General features: G+C 49.0%; 1 protein-coding gene across 5 annotated transcripts in view; it reads left to right on the top strand.

Moving 5' to 3' along the window:
- osbpl1a (oxysterol binding protein-like 1A) overlaps positions 1-17,005 on the top strand; it is a 242,783-nt gene that overhangs the window by 69,567 nt on the left and 156,211 nt on the right. For 4 of the 5 annotated variants that reach the window (XM_038808561.1, XM_038808559.1, XM_038808558.1 and 1 more), the window contains exons 10-13: positions 2,229-2,302; positions 2,409-2,472; positions 8,476-8,577; positions 11,484-11,606. In XM_038808561.1, the coding sequence (XP_038664489.1) occupies positions 2,229-2,302; positions 2,409-2,472; positions 8,476-8,577; positions 11,484-11,606 (363 nt within the window). The remainder of the gene's footprint in view (positions 1-2,228; positions 2,303-2,408; positions 2,473-8,475; positions 8,578-11,483; positions 11,607-17,005) is intronic. The other variant, XM_038808562.1, reaches the window with a different exon arrangement.

Here is a 17,005-nt window from a genome sequence, read left to right as displayed (position 1 = left end):
CCATTCCCAATCCCTGCCATAGTCAGCATTCCCAATCCTGGCCACAGTCAGCATTCCCAATCCTGGCCATAGTCAGCATTCCCAATCCCTGCCATAGTCAGCATTCCCATTCCCAATCCCTGCCATAGTCAGCATTCCCAATCCCTGTCATAGTCAGAATTCCCAATCCCTGCCATAGTCAGCATTCCCATTCCCGATCACGGCCATAGTCAGCATTCCCAATCCCGGCCATAGTCAGAATTCCAAATCCCGGCCAGTCAGAATTCCCAAACCCCGCCATAGTCAGCATTCCCAATCCCTGCCATAGTCAACATTCCCATTCCCAGTCCCTGCCATAGCCAGCATTCCCATTCCCAATCCCTGCCATAGTCAGCATTCCCAATCCCTGCCATAGTCAGCATTCCCAATCCCGGCCAGAGTCAGAATTCCCAATCCCGGCCATAGTCAGCATTCCCAATCCCTGTCATAGTCAGCATTCCCATTCCCTGCCATAGTCAGCATTCCCATTCCCAATCCCTGCCATAATCAGCATTCCCAATCCCTGCCATAGTCAGCATTCCCATTCCCAATCCAGCCATAGTCAGCATTCCCATTCCCAATCCCTGCCATAGTCAGCATTCCCATTCCCAATCCCTGCCATAGTCAGCATTCCCATTCCCAATCCCTGCCATAGTCAGCATTCCCAATCCCTGCCATAGTCAGCATTCCCATTCCCAATCCCTGCCATAGTCAGCATTCCCAATCCCTGCCAGAGTCAGCATTCCCAATACCGGCCATAGTCAGCATTCCCAATACCGGCCATAGTCAGAATTCCCAATCCCTGCCATAGCCATCGTTCTTAATCCCTGCCATAGTCAGCATTCCCAATCCCGGCCATAGTCAGCAATCCCGTTCCCAATCCCTGCCATAGTCAGCATTCCCAATCCTGGCCACAGTCAGCATTCCCAATCCTGGCCATAGTCAGCATTCCCAATCCCTGCCATAGTCAGCATTCCCATTCCCAATCCCGGCCATAGTCAGCATTCCCTATCCCTGTCATAGTCAGAATTCCCAATCCCTGCCATAGTCAGCATTCCCATTCCCAATCCCGGCCATAGTCAGCATTCCCATTCCCAATCCCTGCCACAGTCAGCATTCCCAATCCCTGCCATAGTCAGCATTCCCAATCCCTGCCGTAGTCAGCATTCCCATTCCCAATACCGGCCATAGTCAGCATTCCCAATCCCGGCCATAGTCAGCATTCCCATTCCCAATCCCGGACATAGTCAGCATTCTCATTTCCAATCCCTGCCATAGTCAGCATTCCCATTGACAATCCCTGCCATAGTCAGCATTCCCATTCCCAATCCCAGCCATAGTCAGCATTCCCGATCCCTGCAACAGTCAGCATTCCCGATCCCTGCCATAGTCAGCATTCCCAATCCCTGCCATAGTCAGCATTCCCAATCCCTGCCGTAGTCAGCATTCCCATTCCCAATCCCGGCCATAGTCAGCATTCCCGATCCCTGCCACAGTCAGCATTCCCGATCCCTGCCATAGTCAGCATTCCCTATCCCTGCCATAGTCAGCATTCCCAATCCCTGCCATAGTCAGAATTCCCAATCCCGGCCATAGTCAGCATTCCTGATCCCGGCCATAGTCAGAATTCCCAATCCCTGCCATAGTCAGCATTCCCATTCCCAATCCCGGCCATAGTCAGAATTCCCAATCTCTGCCATAGTCAGCATTCCTGATCCCTGCCATAGTCAGAATTCCCAATCTCTGCCATAGTCAGAATTCCCAATCTCTGCCATAGTCAGAATTCCAAATCCCTGCCATAGTCAGCATTCCCAATCCCTGCCATCGCCCGCTTACCCACTGTGTCACTGTGCTGCCCTGGGTGATTTTTCAAAGAGTACGTGTGTTACTGTCTCCCCCTGAGTAAGGAGGGTCTGGGCCCAGGCCCTATTGCAGGATTTCAGCCAGATATCCACAGCTGACTCTCAAGTGCAGAGCTGAGCGAGTGTTCCCCTGTCAGAGATAATGTCTTGGGATCTTCTTTCATCATCAAAACCCCTCTATGTGATCACTCCTTAACCTTCAATATGTAAGAAAATACAAACCCAGACTGTCCAGTATGTCTTTATATTAAATTATTTCGCCTTGGTATCCGCTCTCTGCTAACTGCAATATTGGTTAGAAACACTGACCTTCCTTCCCATTTATTCTCGTCTATTTTATCTTTCCAGCGTTCCAGATTCTTTGGCTGGAATTTGGTGTGGGTGGTTTTGGAACATGGAGTGCTGTCATGGTTTCACAGCCAGTAAGTGAGAGCAGACTACGGTTGCGTGTCGGGAATTGAGAAAGTTACATTTCTGTGCCAGTGACTCCCAACATTCCCAATCGTCCTCTCTCTCTTCTTCTTGAAGGTCAGATGCGAAGGCCGATACCTACCGGCAAGGTTGCAAGAATCTAACGCAAGCTACTTGTACAGTAAGACCCGTCCGATTGTTGCCTTGAAACTGTAGTTGTGGTCACAGCACAGGACACGAGAAGGAGGCCATTCAGCCCTTCAGGCCAATGCCAGCCCTGAGCAAGAGCAACTCAGCAAAGCCCACTCCCCGCCCAATTGCCCTCTGAAAGTCGGGGCTGACTCTGCCTCCACTCTCCGGCAGTGCAATCCAGTCCCTAACCCCTCTCTCTCTCTCTTTTTCTCCTGGGCCTTTGGTTTTGTTGCCACTCACTTTATATTGGTATCCTCTGATTTTCCAATACTTACCCCAGTGGAAATAGATTTTTTAATGGGGGTAGTTTTTCTACTGCTAGGATCTGGTTAGGGACCGTTAACATTTAACGAGATACCTGAACACCTTGTTTTATTCAATAAACGCCACAAAATGTTGCTCTGTTAAACAAAATCACAGAACTTTACTATATTTAAAAGGCATGAACAAAACACTCACTGTAACAATATGGATTATAACTACATATGTTGTACACTACTCTTTACCCCCCCCCCCCCCCCCCCCCAAGAATTCTCTGATTAAACACATCAATATGAAAGTTATTTACTTCCGTGTTTTACTCACACATCAGTATGTCACCGAGCTGTGGAGAACGTTTTCAGCTCCAGGTATTCTCTGGCGTAAAAAAGTTAACTTACCTTCTCTTGACTGTGACTATCTCATATCAACCAAGGTGAACCACTGCTCCCTATTTACCCTGTCCAAACCCCCCCAATCTTGTACGCCTCAATCATATCCCCCCCCCCCCCTCAGCCTTCTGTGCTCTAAAGAAAACACTCCCAGCTTATGAAAAAAAAATGAAAATCGCTTATTGTCACAAGTAGGCTTCAATGAAGTTACTGTGAAAAGCCCCTAGTCACCACATTCCGGTGCCTGTTCGGGGAGGCTGGTACAGGAATTGAACCATGCTGCTGGCCTGCTTTGGTCTGCTTTAAAAGTCAGCTATTTAGCCCAGTGTGCTAAACAAGCCCCTAACTCCTATCCAGCCACTGCTTATAGTTTAGATGTTCCAACATCCTGGTGAATCTCTTCTGTACCCCCTCCAGTGCAATCATCTCCTTCCTGTAGTGAGGTGATAGAACTGCACCCAGTACTCCAGCTGTAGCCTAACCACGTTCTGTGCAGCTCCAACACAACCTCCCTGCTCTTATAATCTATGCCACCACTGATAAAGGCAAGTGTCCCATATGCCTTCCTATCTACCCTATTCACCTGCTCTGCTGACTTCAGGGATCTGTGAACAGGTTCCCCAAGATCCATCTGTTCCTCTGAGCTTCCTCTTGCCATTCTCCCTTACACTTTGTCGCACTTATCAGGGTTAAATACTATCTGCCACTGCTCTGCCCATCTGACCAACCCATCTATATCTTCCTCTAAACCTATGACCCTCTTCTTCACTGTTAACCACCCGACCAATCTTGGTGTCATCTGCAAACTAATCAACCTACCCCCCCATGTTTACCATTTTAAAAATATTTATTTATATATATTTCAGACACCAGCCTCCAGTTACTTAAACAGCCTTCTACTATCACCCTTTGTGTCCTGTTACTAAGGCAGTTTCAGATCCACCTCGACATGTTTCCTTGAATTCCCAGTGCTGCAACCGTCTCAATCTGTCTCCCGTGTGGGACCTTGTCAAAGGCCTTGCTAAAATCCATATAAACTACACCAACTGCAGTTCCTTCATCCACGCACTCGGTCACTTTATCAGGAAATTCTATCAGCTGCATTAGGCATAACCTCCCTCTGACAAAGCCACGCTGACTGTCCCTCATCAACCTAGACTTTTCCAAGTGCAAATTAATTCTCTCCTTCAGAATTTCCTCCAATAGTTTCTCCACCACTGACGTGAGAGTCACCGGTCTGTAATTCCCTGGTTTATCTTTACCACCCTTCTTGAAAAGTGGAATGACATTAGCTGTTCCCCATTCCTCTGGCACTTCCCTCACGGCCAGAGAGGGATTAAAGACTTGAGTCAGAGCCCCTGAAATCTCCTGACTCGCCTCCCACAGCAGCCTGTGATGCAATTCATCTGGGCCGGGGGATTTGTCTATTTTTAAGTTTGTCAAAGCCTCCAATATCTCCTCACTTCTATGTCAAACTGCTCAAAGTCCTTACAGTCCCGTTTCCTGAATTCTGTACTGACGTCCTCCCCTCCTGAGTGAAGACCGATGAGAAATATTAATTTAACACGCAAGCGATGTCCTAAAGCTTCACACAAAAATTGCCCCCTTGGTCTCTGATGGGCCCTGCTCTTTCCCTGGTTAACCTCCTTGTTAGAATCCTAGAATTCCTGCAGTGCAGAAGGAGGCCATTCGGCCCGTCGAGTTTGCACTGACCCTCCGAAAATGCAGCCGACCTAGCCTCACACCCCCAGCCTATCCGTGTAACCCCACCTAACCTTTGAACACTAGGGGGCAATTTAGCATGGCCGATCCACCTAACGTGCACATCTTTGGACTGCGGGAGGAAACTGGAGCACCCAGAGGAAACCCACACAGACACGTGGGGGGGGGGGGGGGGGGTGCAAATTCCACACAGTCACCCAAGGCTGGAATTGAACCGAGGTCGCTGGCGCTGTGACGCAGCAGTGCTAACCGCTGTGCCACTATACCTCTTCCCCTTCATATATTTATAGAATATATGAGGGTTCTCCCTAATCTTATTCATAAGTCCTTTCTCATGCACCTTTTATCGCTCTTCTAATTGCCGTCTTAAGTTCCCTCTGCACTTCCTATATTCCTCTCGGACTGAAGTTGAATTTCTTCCTTTGGATTTGCTAAAAGCTTTTCTCTTCCTCCTTGTCCAGTTCTGGATTGTCCTAGATATCCAAGGTTCCCTGAAGTTATTGCTCCTGCATTTCCCCCCCATAAGGAATATGTTAGATCTGTACTCTCCTCATTTCCTTTTTGAATGCCCACCACTGCTCCGCTGTAGTTTTTCCCGCAAGACGCTGTTCCCAGTCAACTTTGGCCAGATCCTACCTTATTTTAGTAAAATCTGCCTTGTCCCAATCCAAAGCCGACTTTTGCAGGTCATCTTTTCCTTGTCCAGCACAAACTTGAACCATTCTGTGTTGTGATCGCTATCACTAAAATGCTCCCCCACTGCCACGCTGAATGCTTGTCCGGCTTTGTTCCCCACAACCAGATGCAGCACTGCTGTATCTCTTGTTGGGTCTGCTACATATTGATACAAGAAACTTCCCTGAATACCTTCAAGAAATCCACCCCCCTCTAGACTCTTTACACTTTGACTATCCCAATTTATGTTGGGGCTATTGAAATCCCCGAGTATAATTGCCCGATTATTATTCTGGCACACCTCAGTAAATTGTCTATATATCTGCTCCTCTATTTCCCACTGACTCTTTGGTGGCCTATAATACACTCCCAGTAATGTGTATTATGGCCACTCCCAGTAATGTGTATTATGGCCACTCCCAGTAATGTGTATTATGGCCACTCCCAGTCTGTCCCCTTCCTATACCTAAATTGGATTTTGGATTTGTTTATTGTCACGTGTACCAAGGCTCAGTGAAAAGTAATTTTCTGCGAGCTGCTCAAACAGATCATTTAGTACATGAAAAGAGAAGAAAATACATAATAGGGAAACACAAGGTACACAATGTAACTACATAGACACCGGCATCGGGTGAAGCATACAGGAGTATGGTATTAAATCAGGTCAGTCCCATAAAAACTCATTTGAAGACCCTTCCAAGACATGATCTGATTGCAGTAAATGATTCCTTAATTAATAGTGCAGTACCACCTCCCTTTGTACACCCTTCTCTGTCTCACCTAAAGATCCTATATTCTGGAATGTTAAGTTGCCAATCTTGCCCTTCACTTAACCATATCTCTTTGATGGAAAAAGTGTCACAATTCCATGTGTCTCAGACCCTTGTTCTGGTTACTTTTTCAGTACTTCTAATCTGCGGGTTACTTTCTTTGTCACAAGACTCTGTGAGGGCCACTGTAGATTCTTCCACGATTTTCAAACTAGGTGAACCTCTAGCTTCCGGTCCCTTGCTGAATTCGAACTGAGATGAAACCGCACCGTCATTCCACACGGTGAATGCTGAAGTTGGTTTCTTCACTGCTTACAGTGCCGTGTGTACCATCTACAAGATGCACTGCAGCAGCTCACCAAAGCTCCTTCCATAGCACCTTCCAAACCCACGACCACTACCATCTAGAAGGACAAGGTCAGCAGATACCTGGGAACCCCGCCACCTGGAGGTTCCCCTCCAGGTCACTCACCACCCTGACTGGGAAATATATCGGCTGTTCCTTCACTGTCGCTGGGTACAAATCCTGGAACTCCCTCCCTAACAGCAGCCAGATACTGGTTAGAACCTGGATCATTCACTCCGAGAGTGTAATGTGTGGAAGAAGCCAGTGGAAGAAAATAAGCAGCAGGACTCCAAACTTAAACTGAAACACCAAAAGGGCTGTTTAGCACAGGGTTGCTGGCTTTGAAAGCAGACCAAGGCAGGCCAGCAGCACGGTTCAATTCCCGTACCAGCCTCCCCGAACAGGTGCCGGAATGCGGCGACTAGGGGCTTTTCACAGTAACTTAATTTGAAGCCTACTCGTGACAATAAGCGAATTTCATTTCATTTCAACTCAAACACCAAAAAACACTCACTCTGCAAACTCGAACAAACAAACACAGGCAATACCAAAGAACAAAGAAAAGTACAGCACAGGAACAGGCCCTTCGGCCCTCCAAGCCTGTGCCAACCATGCTATCCGTCTAAACTAAAATCTTCTACTATTCTGGGATCCGTGTCCCTCTATTCCCATCCTATTCATGTACTTGTCAAGATGCCCCTTAACCGTCACTATTGTAGGGCAGCACGGTGGCACAGTGGTTAGCCCTGTTGCCTCGCGGTGCCGATGTCCCGGGTTCGATCCCGGCTCTGGGTCACTGTCCGTGTGGAGTTTGCACATTCTCCCCGTGTTTGCGTGTGTGGGGGAAGCACGGTGGCGCAGTGGGTTAGCACTGCAGCCTCACGGCGCCGAGGTCCCAGGTTCGATCCCGGCTCTGGGTCACTGTCCGTGTGGAGTTTGCACATTCTCCCTGTGTTTGCGTGGGTTTCACCCCCACAACCCAAAAGATGTGCAGGCGAGGTGGATTGGCCACGCTAAATTGGCCCTTAATTGGAAAACAAAAATGAATTGGGTACTCTAAATTTAAAAAAAGAGAAAAAATAAATACAAAAATAGAAAAAATAAAATTTAAAAAGTCAGTATTGTCCCTGCTTCCATCACCTCCTCCAGCAGCGAGTTCAAACCAGTGAGAACAAACCACGTTTATTCAACCGCTCCTCATAGCTAATGCCCTCCATACCAGGCAACATCCTGGAAAATCTCTTCTGCGCTCTCTGAGTGTGATCGGACAATCCCAACCCAGAACTCTACCTTCTTAACCCTCAATATAACCCACAGCAGAGCCAGAACAATATTAAACGTCTACTGTATTTTGGGCTGGGCCCAGCGAAGGTCGTCTGACACGTTTGCTCCGTTTTTTCAGTGCCCCCAATTGCAATGAAGATTCTAGAAGGATGATAATAATCTTTATTTCCACAAGGAGACTCACATTGGTGACTTGATGCAGTTGCGGAGGGGAGGTTGGAGTGGGCAGTGGGACAGTTGAAAGGCGTTTGGGTTTTGGGATGGCTAAGGGGATGGGTTAGGGGATTGATGGGTTCGGGACAGGTTAAGGGACTGGTGGGCTGGGGCTCGAGGGGCAGGCGTCAGGGGCGTGGGAGAGGTCGGGTTGGGTGGGCGAGGTCAAAGCTCTCCGAGCGAGTTGAGTTGCGTACTTCCTGTTTTGCCTGTATCAGCTTCCCCCCCCTCCCCGCCCCGTGACTACACTCAGACATTCCAGTTGCATCTTGTGTACTGAATTTTAGTTGTCTTTATGCATTTTTGATATTTCAAACCTTTTTGTCACAAAGGTTAAAAGTACAGATGAGAGAGTAATTTCAATCAAGTGTTTTGATGACAGTATTCACATCTTCAAAGTGCATCTCAAGGGGGCTCCTGCTCAAACAGGCCAAGTGAGTAGTAGTTAAATGTGACATCAAATACTTTGATCTGTGATTAATGGGATTCCGTCACGGAGTTGATGAATTGAGATGTTGTAGCTCTGGAGAAATCGCTGGTTGACAGGCAGCCGAGTATATGCACTCAGCCCATTCCTGCCCTCCCAGAATCAGGATAGGGTTCCCCGAAGGCCTCACATTCCGCCCCTCCAAATTCACTACTCTTACCCGCATGAGGGAGTGCTGCACTGTTGGAGGGCAGGAATTGAGGGAGCAGTGTGCTGTCATAGGGTCAGTACTGAGGGAGTGTGCATAGTTGGGTGGGGGGGGGCTAGTATTGAGGGCGCTCTGCACTGAGGAAGGGTCAGTACTGAGGGAACGTTGCGTTTTAGAGGGTCAGTACTGAGGGAGTGCAGCACTGTCAGAGGGTCAGTACTGAGGGAGTGCTGCACTGTCAGAGGGTCAGTACTGAGGGAGTGCTGCACTGTCAGAGGGTCAGTACTGAGGGAGTGCCGCACTGTCAGAGGGTCAGTACTGAGGGAGTGCTGCACTGTCAGAGGGTCAGTACTGAGGGAGTGCCGCACTGTCAGAGGGTCAGTACTGAGGGAGTGCTGCACTGTCAGAGGGTCAGTACTGGAAGAGTGCTACACTGTTGGAGGGTCAGTAGTGGGGGAGTGCTGCACGGTCAGAGGGTCATAGAACATAGAACATTACAGCACAGTACGGGCCCTTCGGCCCTCGATGTTGCGCCGACCCGTGAAACCATCTGAAGCCTATCTGATCTACACTATTCCATTTTCATCCATATGTCTATCCAGTGACCACTTAAATGCCCTTAAAGTTGGCGAGTCTACTACTGTTGCAGGCAGGGCGTTCCACACCCCTACTACTCTCTGAGTAAAGAAACTGCCTCTGACATCTGTCCTGTATCTACCACCCCTCAATTTAAAGCTATGTCCCCTCATGTTGGTCATCACCATCCGAGGAAAAAGACTCTCACTGTCCACCCTATCTAACCCTCTGACTATCTTATATGTCTCTATTAAGTCACCTCTCAGCCTTCTCCTCTCTAATGAAAACAACCTCAAGTCCCTGAGCCTTTCCTCGTAAGACCTTCCCTCCATACCAGGCAACATCCTAGTAAATCTCCTCTGAACCCTTTCCAAAGCTTCCACGTCCTTCCTATAATGTGGTGACCAGAACTGCAAGCAGTACTCCAGGTGTGGCCGCACCAGAGTTATGTACAGCTGCAGCATGACCTTGTGGTTCCGAAACTCAATCCCCCTGCTTATAAAGGCTAGCACACCATATGCCTTCTTAACAGCCCTATTAACCTGGGTGGCAACTTTCAGGGATTTATGTACCTGGATGCCGAGATCTCTCTGTTCATCCACACTACCAAGAAACTTGCCATTAGCCCAGTACTCTGCATTCCTGTTACTCCTTCCAAAGTGAACCACCTCACACTTTTCCGCATTAAACTCCATCTGCCACCTCTCAGCCCAGCTCTGCAGCTTAACTATGTCCCTCTGTGACCGATAACATCATTCAGCACTATCCACAACTCCACCGACCTTCGTGTCATCTGCAGACTGTCAGTACTGAGGGAGTGCTGCACTGTCAGGAACATGGACAGTGACCCAGGGCCGGGATTCGAACCCGGGTCTTCAGTGCCGCTGCCCCAGTGCTATCCACTGCACCACATGCTGCCGTTTAATTTGAGGCTTTAAACCAGCACCATCTGCTCCTTTGGGTGAACGTTAAGAATCCCACAGTAACAGACTTGATGGGCCGAAGGGCCTTTCCTGCACTGTATTTTTCTGTGATAAAACAGGACTTCAAATCTGTATTTTGGACTGTGATTGGAAATTCTTTTAGAATCAGTAAATGGTTCCATCACGGAGGCCACTCGGCTCACTGAGCCTGTGCAAGCTCTCTGTTCAGGCATTTATCTGTTACCCTATTTAAATGTCTCCATTGAACCTGCCTCCACCTCGGGCAGTGCACATACCCTCTGCGTGAAAATGCCTTTTCGTGTATCGTTATTGCAGGTGACTTAAAATCTGTGCCCTTTGATCCTTGACCCTTCCACCAATTTCTCCAGACCCCTCACGATTTTGAGCAATTCTGTCGCCCCCCCCCCCCCCCCCCCCCCCCCCCCCGACCTCCTCTCTCCCAAGGAAAGGCAGCGGCGTACTGGTATCGTCACTGGGCTGGTAATCCGGAGACCCAGGGTCACGCTCTGGGAAAGCAGGTTCAAATCCCTCCGCGGCCAACGGGTGAAATTTGAATTCAATAAAAATCTGAATGAAATACAAATCTGGAATTGAGGCCAGTGTCGTAAAATGAAATGAAAATCGCTTATTGTCACGAGTAGGCTTCAATGAAGCTACTGTGAAAAGCCCCTAGTCGCCACATACCGGCGCCTGTCCGGGGAGGCTGGTACGGGAATTGAACCGTGCTGCTGGCCTGCCTTGGTCTGCTTTAAAAGCCAGCAATTTAGCCCGGTGAGCTAAACCAGCCCGATTCACTAATGTCCATTCAGGGAAGGAAATCTGCCATCCTTACCCGGCCTGGCCTACATGTGACTCCGGACCCACAGCAATGTCTCAAAATCCCTCTTGGGATGGGCAATAAATGCTGGCCCAGCCGGTGATGCTCATATCCTAGGAACGAATTAAAAAAGAGTGAAAGTAGTTCCAGTTTCCAGGGTTACCATGCAGCCAGATGCATATTTTTAAATAATACAAAAAAGTTGTGTAATATTTAATGAAATTCCATCCATTTTAATAGGATATTTTGTGAATTTAATGATCCACTCGGGTGAATTCATTCATTCCTTTGCTGCTCCAGCTATCAAAATTCCGCCATCATTTCTTTGGGGAGTGAACTCATTCTGGGTTTCTCGTTTGTTCTTCTAGAAATGGCTTCAAGCAATAGGCGAACATTCTGCCTACAGCACCCACTACTGTTCGGCGGACCAGCACAGCGATGAGGACGATGAAGATTTAGTATCGGTTGAGTGTTTGCAAGAATCGTTCCAGGTACGCGTTGGAAATCCAAAATGCTTTGTCATTCACGGGTGTAGGGCTTGGTCAGCGAAGCCAGCGTTTGTTGCCCAGCACTCATCTCCCTCGAACGGCTGCAGTCCATGTGGGGTTAGGGGGTTGCTGCAGCGAGGCAGGCCGCACGGTATTGATACCCGAGCATCCTCGTACCTCTCCCCGCCTCGCTCCATCACCAAAACCCTCCGCATTTCCCCACCTCGTGTTTGTCCAGTTTCCCCCTTCAGTGCCTCAATGCTGGTCACCTCAACAACAACTCTGATTTATACAGCACCTTTTAACGTAGTAAAAACCATCACCAGAGTTTCACGCGTGTCGTGTCAAACCAAATTTGGAACCTGGCGATATGAGAGCAAATGTCCAAAAGCTAGGTCAGGAAGGTGGATTTTGAGAAGCTGCCTCAAGAAAGATGGAGGTGGGGAGGGGTTTAAGGGAGGGAATTGAAGGCACGGCCATCAGTGTCGGGGGGGGGGGGCCATTAAAATGGGGGATGCACAAAGAAGCCAGGATTGGAGGAGGCGGAGATGTCGGGAGGACTGTGGGGTTTGGAGGAGGTTACGGAGGTGGGGAGGGTGCGGGGCCATTCGGGGATCTGAAAACAAGGATGAGACTTTTACAATTGGGACATTGCTCGAAAAGCAACCCGTGTGAGTCAGTGAGACCGGGGGGTGGGGGGGGAGCGAATGGATGCGTGGTAACAGCAGGGGCAACAAAACTGGAGTTTAGTCATCGCAGTGGCAGCAAGAAAGAATCCCGGAAGAATCACTCCACACTCAGACCTACTCCAAAGGTCAAACAATTTATTGATTAAGCCAGTGTTCTTCAAATTCGGGGGCGCGAGCCGCGGGAAGGTCGCGGGAGGGTCGTGGAGCCATCCTTTGCGGCGCTCCCAATCGCACAAATCCCCGCCGCAGCAACTGGCTTTTAATAACGCCGGCTGCAAGCGGCCTTTAAAATGGCCACGAATATGTAAAAATAATTTGGCCGCATTGCGCATGCGGGCATGATCGGGCGTGCATGCGCAGTGCAGCCGCTATTTTTTTAAACGGTCGCAGCTTTTTGTTTTAAAAGTTCAGGGTTTTTTAATTCATTTTATTTATTTATTTATTTAATTTTTATTTTTTTCATTTATTTTATTCATTTTATTTTTTATTTTCTCTTACACGTTCGGGGGGGGTTTTATTTAATAGAATTTTACAGAACTTTGGACAGATGGAGACTCCATACTTTCCGACACAGGAAGGCTTCACCTTCATCCAACAGGTTCCATTGGAGGAGCCAAAGTACGAGGGCCAAAGGGACCCAAAACCATTTCCTCCATTTTTATCAGCAGCAAACAAGGTAGGAGAAAATAGTGGGTCTCGAAGGTCGGCCGCCGTGGGTCTCGAAGGTCGGCCGCCGTGGGTCTCGAAGGTCGGCCGGCGTGGGTCGTGAAGGTCGGCAGGCGTGGGTCGCGAAGGTCGGCAGGCGTGGGTCGTGAAGGGCGGCAGGCGTGGGTCTCGAAGGTTGGCCGGCGTGGGTCTCGAAGGTCGGCCGGCGTGGGTCGCGCAGGTTGGCCGGCGTGGGTCTCGAAGGTCGGCCGGCGTGGGTCGCGCAGGTTGGCCGGCGTGGGTCTCGAAGGTCGGCCGGCGTGGGTCTCGAAGGTCGGCCGGCGTGGGTCGCGCAGGTTGGCCGGCGTGGGTCTCGAAGGTCGGCCGGCGTGGGTCGTGAAGGTCGGCCGGTTAGTTAAAGTGGGTCCCCGGAAAAAAAGTTTGAAGAACACTGGATTAAGCCACTGGGCACACCATGCGCTTCTTCTCTGACCAAAGGCAAATCATCGATATTGACACATTTTCAGACACTTCAGCTGAACATGAGCCAATTGCACAGATTATAGATTACGTATAGTTCCAATTAAATTAGTTATCAGACACGATTGGGTTGCATGATCAAGAGATGCTGGCGTGCGACTGGGGTGAGCACAGTAAGAAGTCTTACAACACCAGGTTAAAGTCCAACCGGTTTGCTTCGAATCACTAGCTTTCGAAGCACTGCTCTTTCCTCAGGTGAATGAAGAGGTTTGTTCCAGAAACATACATATAGACAGTCAAAAATGCAAGACAATGCTTTGAATGCGAATCTTTGCAGGTAATTAAGTCTTTACAGATCCAGAGAGAGGGGTAACCCCAGGTTAAAGAGGTGTGAATTGTCTCAAGCCAGGACAGTTGGTAGGATTTCGCAAGCCCCAGGCTAGATGGTGGGGGGGGTGAATGTAATGCGACATGAATCCCAGGTCCCGGTTGAGGCCGTACTCATGTGTGCGGAACTTGGCTATCAGTTTCTGCTCGGCGATTCTGCGTTGTCGTGCGTCCTGAAGGCCGCCTTGGAGAACGCTTACCTGGAGATCAGAGGCTGAATGCCCTTGACTGCTGAAGTGTTCCCCGACTGGAAGGGAACATTCCTGCCTGGCGATTGTCGCGCGATGTCCGTTCATCAAGCTAGTGATTGGTAACAAACCTGTTGGACTTTAACCTGGGGTTGTAAGACTTCTTACTGAACTCATGGACAGGCAGAGGTTTCTTGATGATGTTATCCTGATCCTTAACGACCGCCCCTTGGTTTTCACAATAGTCCGCAAGCTTGAGACCTCCTCATTTTGACTTTGTCAGCTGGTCCCATTGTTCGGAGACAACAGCCTGTCGTAATCTCGGCTATCTTCTGCTGAATGGGTCATGGTCGGTTTGATCCAGTCCAGCTGCTGAATGGGTCAGTGTGTCTGTGTAAACTGACCTGCGAGAATGTGGCAAAGTAAACCCCATGATCCATCTGCAACTTAGCATCCTCCGTTCTGGCTAGGATTTATACATTTAGTGTAACAGCAAACGGTGTGTATTTGATAGAGATATTACATATAGGGCAGGTGCCTATCTATCCTGGAAATTCACCCCAACAGCAGTAATCAATTTGGGAGCTGATGGCAGGTACACAGTAGGGAAATCCCTTTGTGAAATGTGTGTGTGTGATTATGCCTCAGATTTCTGGGGTGTTTGACAGAATCAATTATCTTTTGGATGGTAATGATTATTTTGCAAGCAGTTGCTATCCCCGACTGACAAAGGGGGGGGGGGGGGGAGGGGCAGGGGCAGGGGCAATGTGTTTATGTTTCCTACATCCATTCGTTCATCTGTGCTCTGTTTCACTTTCAGCCATTTCATAGAATTATAGAATCCCTACAGTGCAGAAGGAGGCCATTCGGCCCATCGAGTCTGCACTGATCCACTCTGCCCCATACCTGTAACCTAACCTGTGCATCCCTGGATATTAAGGGGCAATTTAGCACGGCCAATCCACCTAACCTGCACATCTTTGGACTGTGGGAGGAAACCGGAGCACCCGGAGGAAACCCATGCACACACGGGGAGGCCCTGCAAACTCCTCACCGTCACCCGAGGCTGGAATCTAAACCGGGACCTTGGCGGTGTGAGGCAGCAGTGCTAACCACTGTGCTGCAGTGCTAACCACTGTTCCACCGTGCCCGCCCCCTTGGCTGGTGCTTGTTTCCCTCGGTGGTGATTTGTCCATTGGCTTCCACTCTTGCAAGGACGAGGAAGAAGTTCCCATGTTTCCATCACTTTGTTTGTTCTCTGGGGCTGGTTTAGCACTGGGCTAAATCGCTGGCTTTGAAAGCAGACCAAGGCAGGCCAGCAGCACGGTTCAATTCCCGTACCAGCCTCCCCGAACAGACTCCGGTATGTGGCAACTAGGGGCTTTTCACAGTAACTTCATTTTTTCAAGGGGCTGGTTTAGCACAGGGCTAAATCGCTGGCTTTGAAAGCAGACCAAGGCAGGCCAGTAGCACGGTTCAATTCCCGTACTAGCCTCCCCGAACAGGCGCCGGAATGTGGAGACTAGGGTTTTTTTACAGTAACTTCATTTGAAGCTTGCTTGTGACGAGTGATTTTCATTTTTTTCACTTGGTGTTATTTCAAAACCCACACTAACCATCCAGCCGCCTGAGCTAACCACAAACAGATTTGAGTCTCTGCCGATGTTGGGAAATTCGAATTTTCCACATCAATTTAGACAGTCGATCGGGACGCTTGTTGATATCTATCTGCGAGTATTGTCTGTCTCTGTAAATGCCACTAGGAGGCCCATTTCTCTGAGCTGCTGCTGTGTAGTGTTGCTGTGATACGTTTGCACATTGCCTCCCTCTACTGGAGAGCTGTGGCACTGCATCCTGAAAGGAGCAAATAGCAGTGCGTTATCACAGCATATTTCAAATGTTGTCAAGCGCTTGTGTTTGCCTTTTTATCCTGCAAGAGTCCGTTGCGATGTCTGTCTGCAGGTGATCTTTTTTCAGAAGAGATGGGAGCAGGAGCCAGTTGAATGTTTTCAATGATGGAGCATCCTCTGGGGTCAAGAATTCGAAAGATTCGCAATCCTTTGAGTGAAGAGATTTCTCCTCATCTCAGTCCTAAGCGATCGGCTCCCTTTAACCTGAAATGAAAATGAAATGAAAAGAAAATCGCTTATTGTCACGAGTAGGCTTCAGTGAAGTTACTGTGTCGCCACATTCCGGCGCCTGTCCGGGGAGGCTGGTACGGGAATCGAACCGTGCTGATGGCCTGCTTGGTCTGCTTTAAAAGCCAGCGATTTAGCCCAGTGAGCTAAACCAGCCCCTGCGACGTGGCCCCGTGTTTTAGATACCCCGACAATCTCTCGCCGTGCCCCTGCCGAACCCATTCAGAATCTCGATACCGTTGCCTCTTGTTCATCTGCTGGTTGCCTTCCATCGACCAGGCCAGCCCCATCCTCAAAAAAAACACCACTGCATTTATCAAACAGGATTTTCCTTTGCTCAAACCATGTTGACTTGTTCTAATCGTACTCTGCCTTTCAAAGGGCATTGTCAAGACTCCCTTAATAATAGATTCCAGTATTTCATCTGTGACTGATGTGAGACTAATGGACCTTTTGGGTTCTCTCTCCTTCCTTTCTTGAGCAGCATAGTAACATTTGCTGACTTTCAATCCAGTGGGACCATTCCTGAATCTAAGGAATTTTGGAAAACTGTAAGTGTGTGTCCACTATCTCTGCGGCTATCTCATTTAGAATTCCAGGTGTTGGCCGTCTGGTCTGGGGATTTTTGCCCCTTCAATTTCTCCAATGCTTTATCTCTGCTGATAATAATCACCTTCATCCCCTCACTCTTTTTAGCCCGTAGGTTACCATCCACCTCTGGCATGGAACTTGTGTCTTGCCATAGAACCACAGAAAGGTTATAGCGCAGAAGGAGGCCATTCGGCCCATCTTGTACTTGCCAGCCCAAAGGCACCCAGGTGCCCTTTCTGTTCCCGCCCTTCTGCACCAAATCAATAGCCCGGAGCTTAGAGCAC

The sequence above is a fragment of the Scyliorhinus canicula genome, chromosome 10 (genome assembly GCF_902713615.1).
Source record: "Scyliorhinus canicula chromosome 10, sScyCan1.1, whole genome shotgun sequence".
Lineage (NCBI taxonomy): Eukaryota > Metazoa > Chordata > Chondrichthyes > Carcharhiniformes > Scyliorhinidae > Scyliorhinus > Scyliorhinus canicula.
This window is presented reverse-complemented; position numbering and strand designations above follow the sequence as displayed.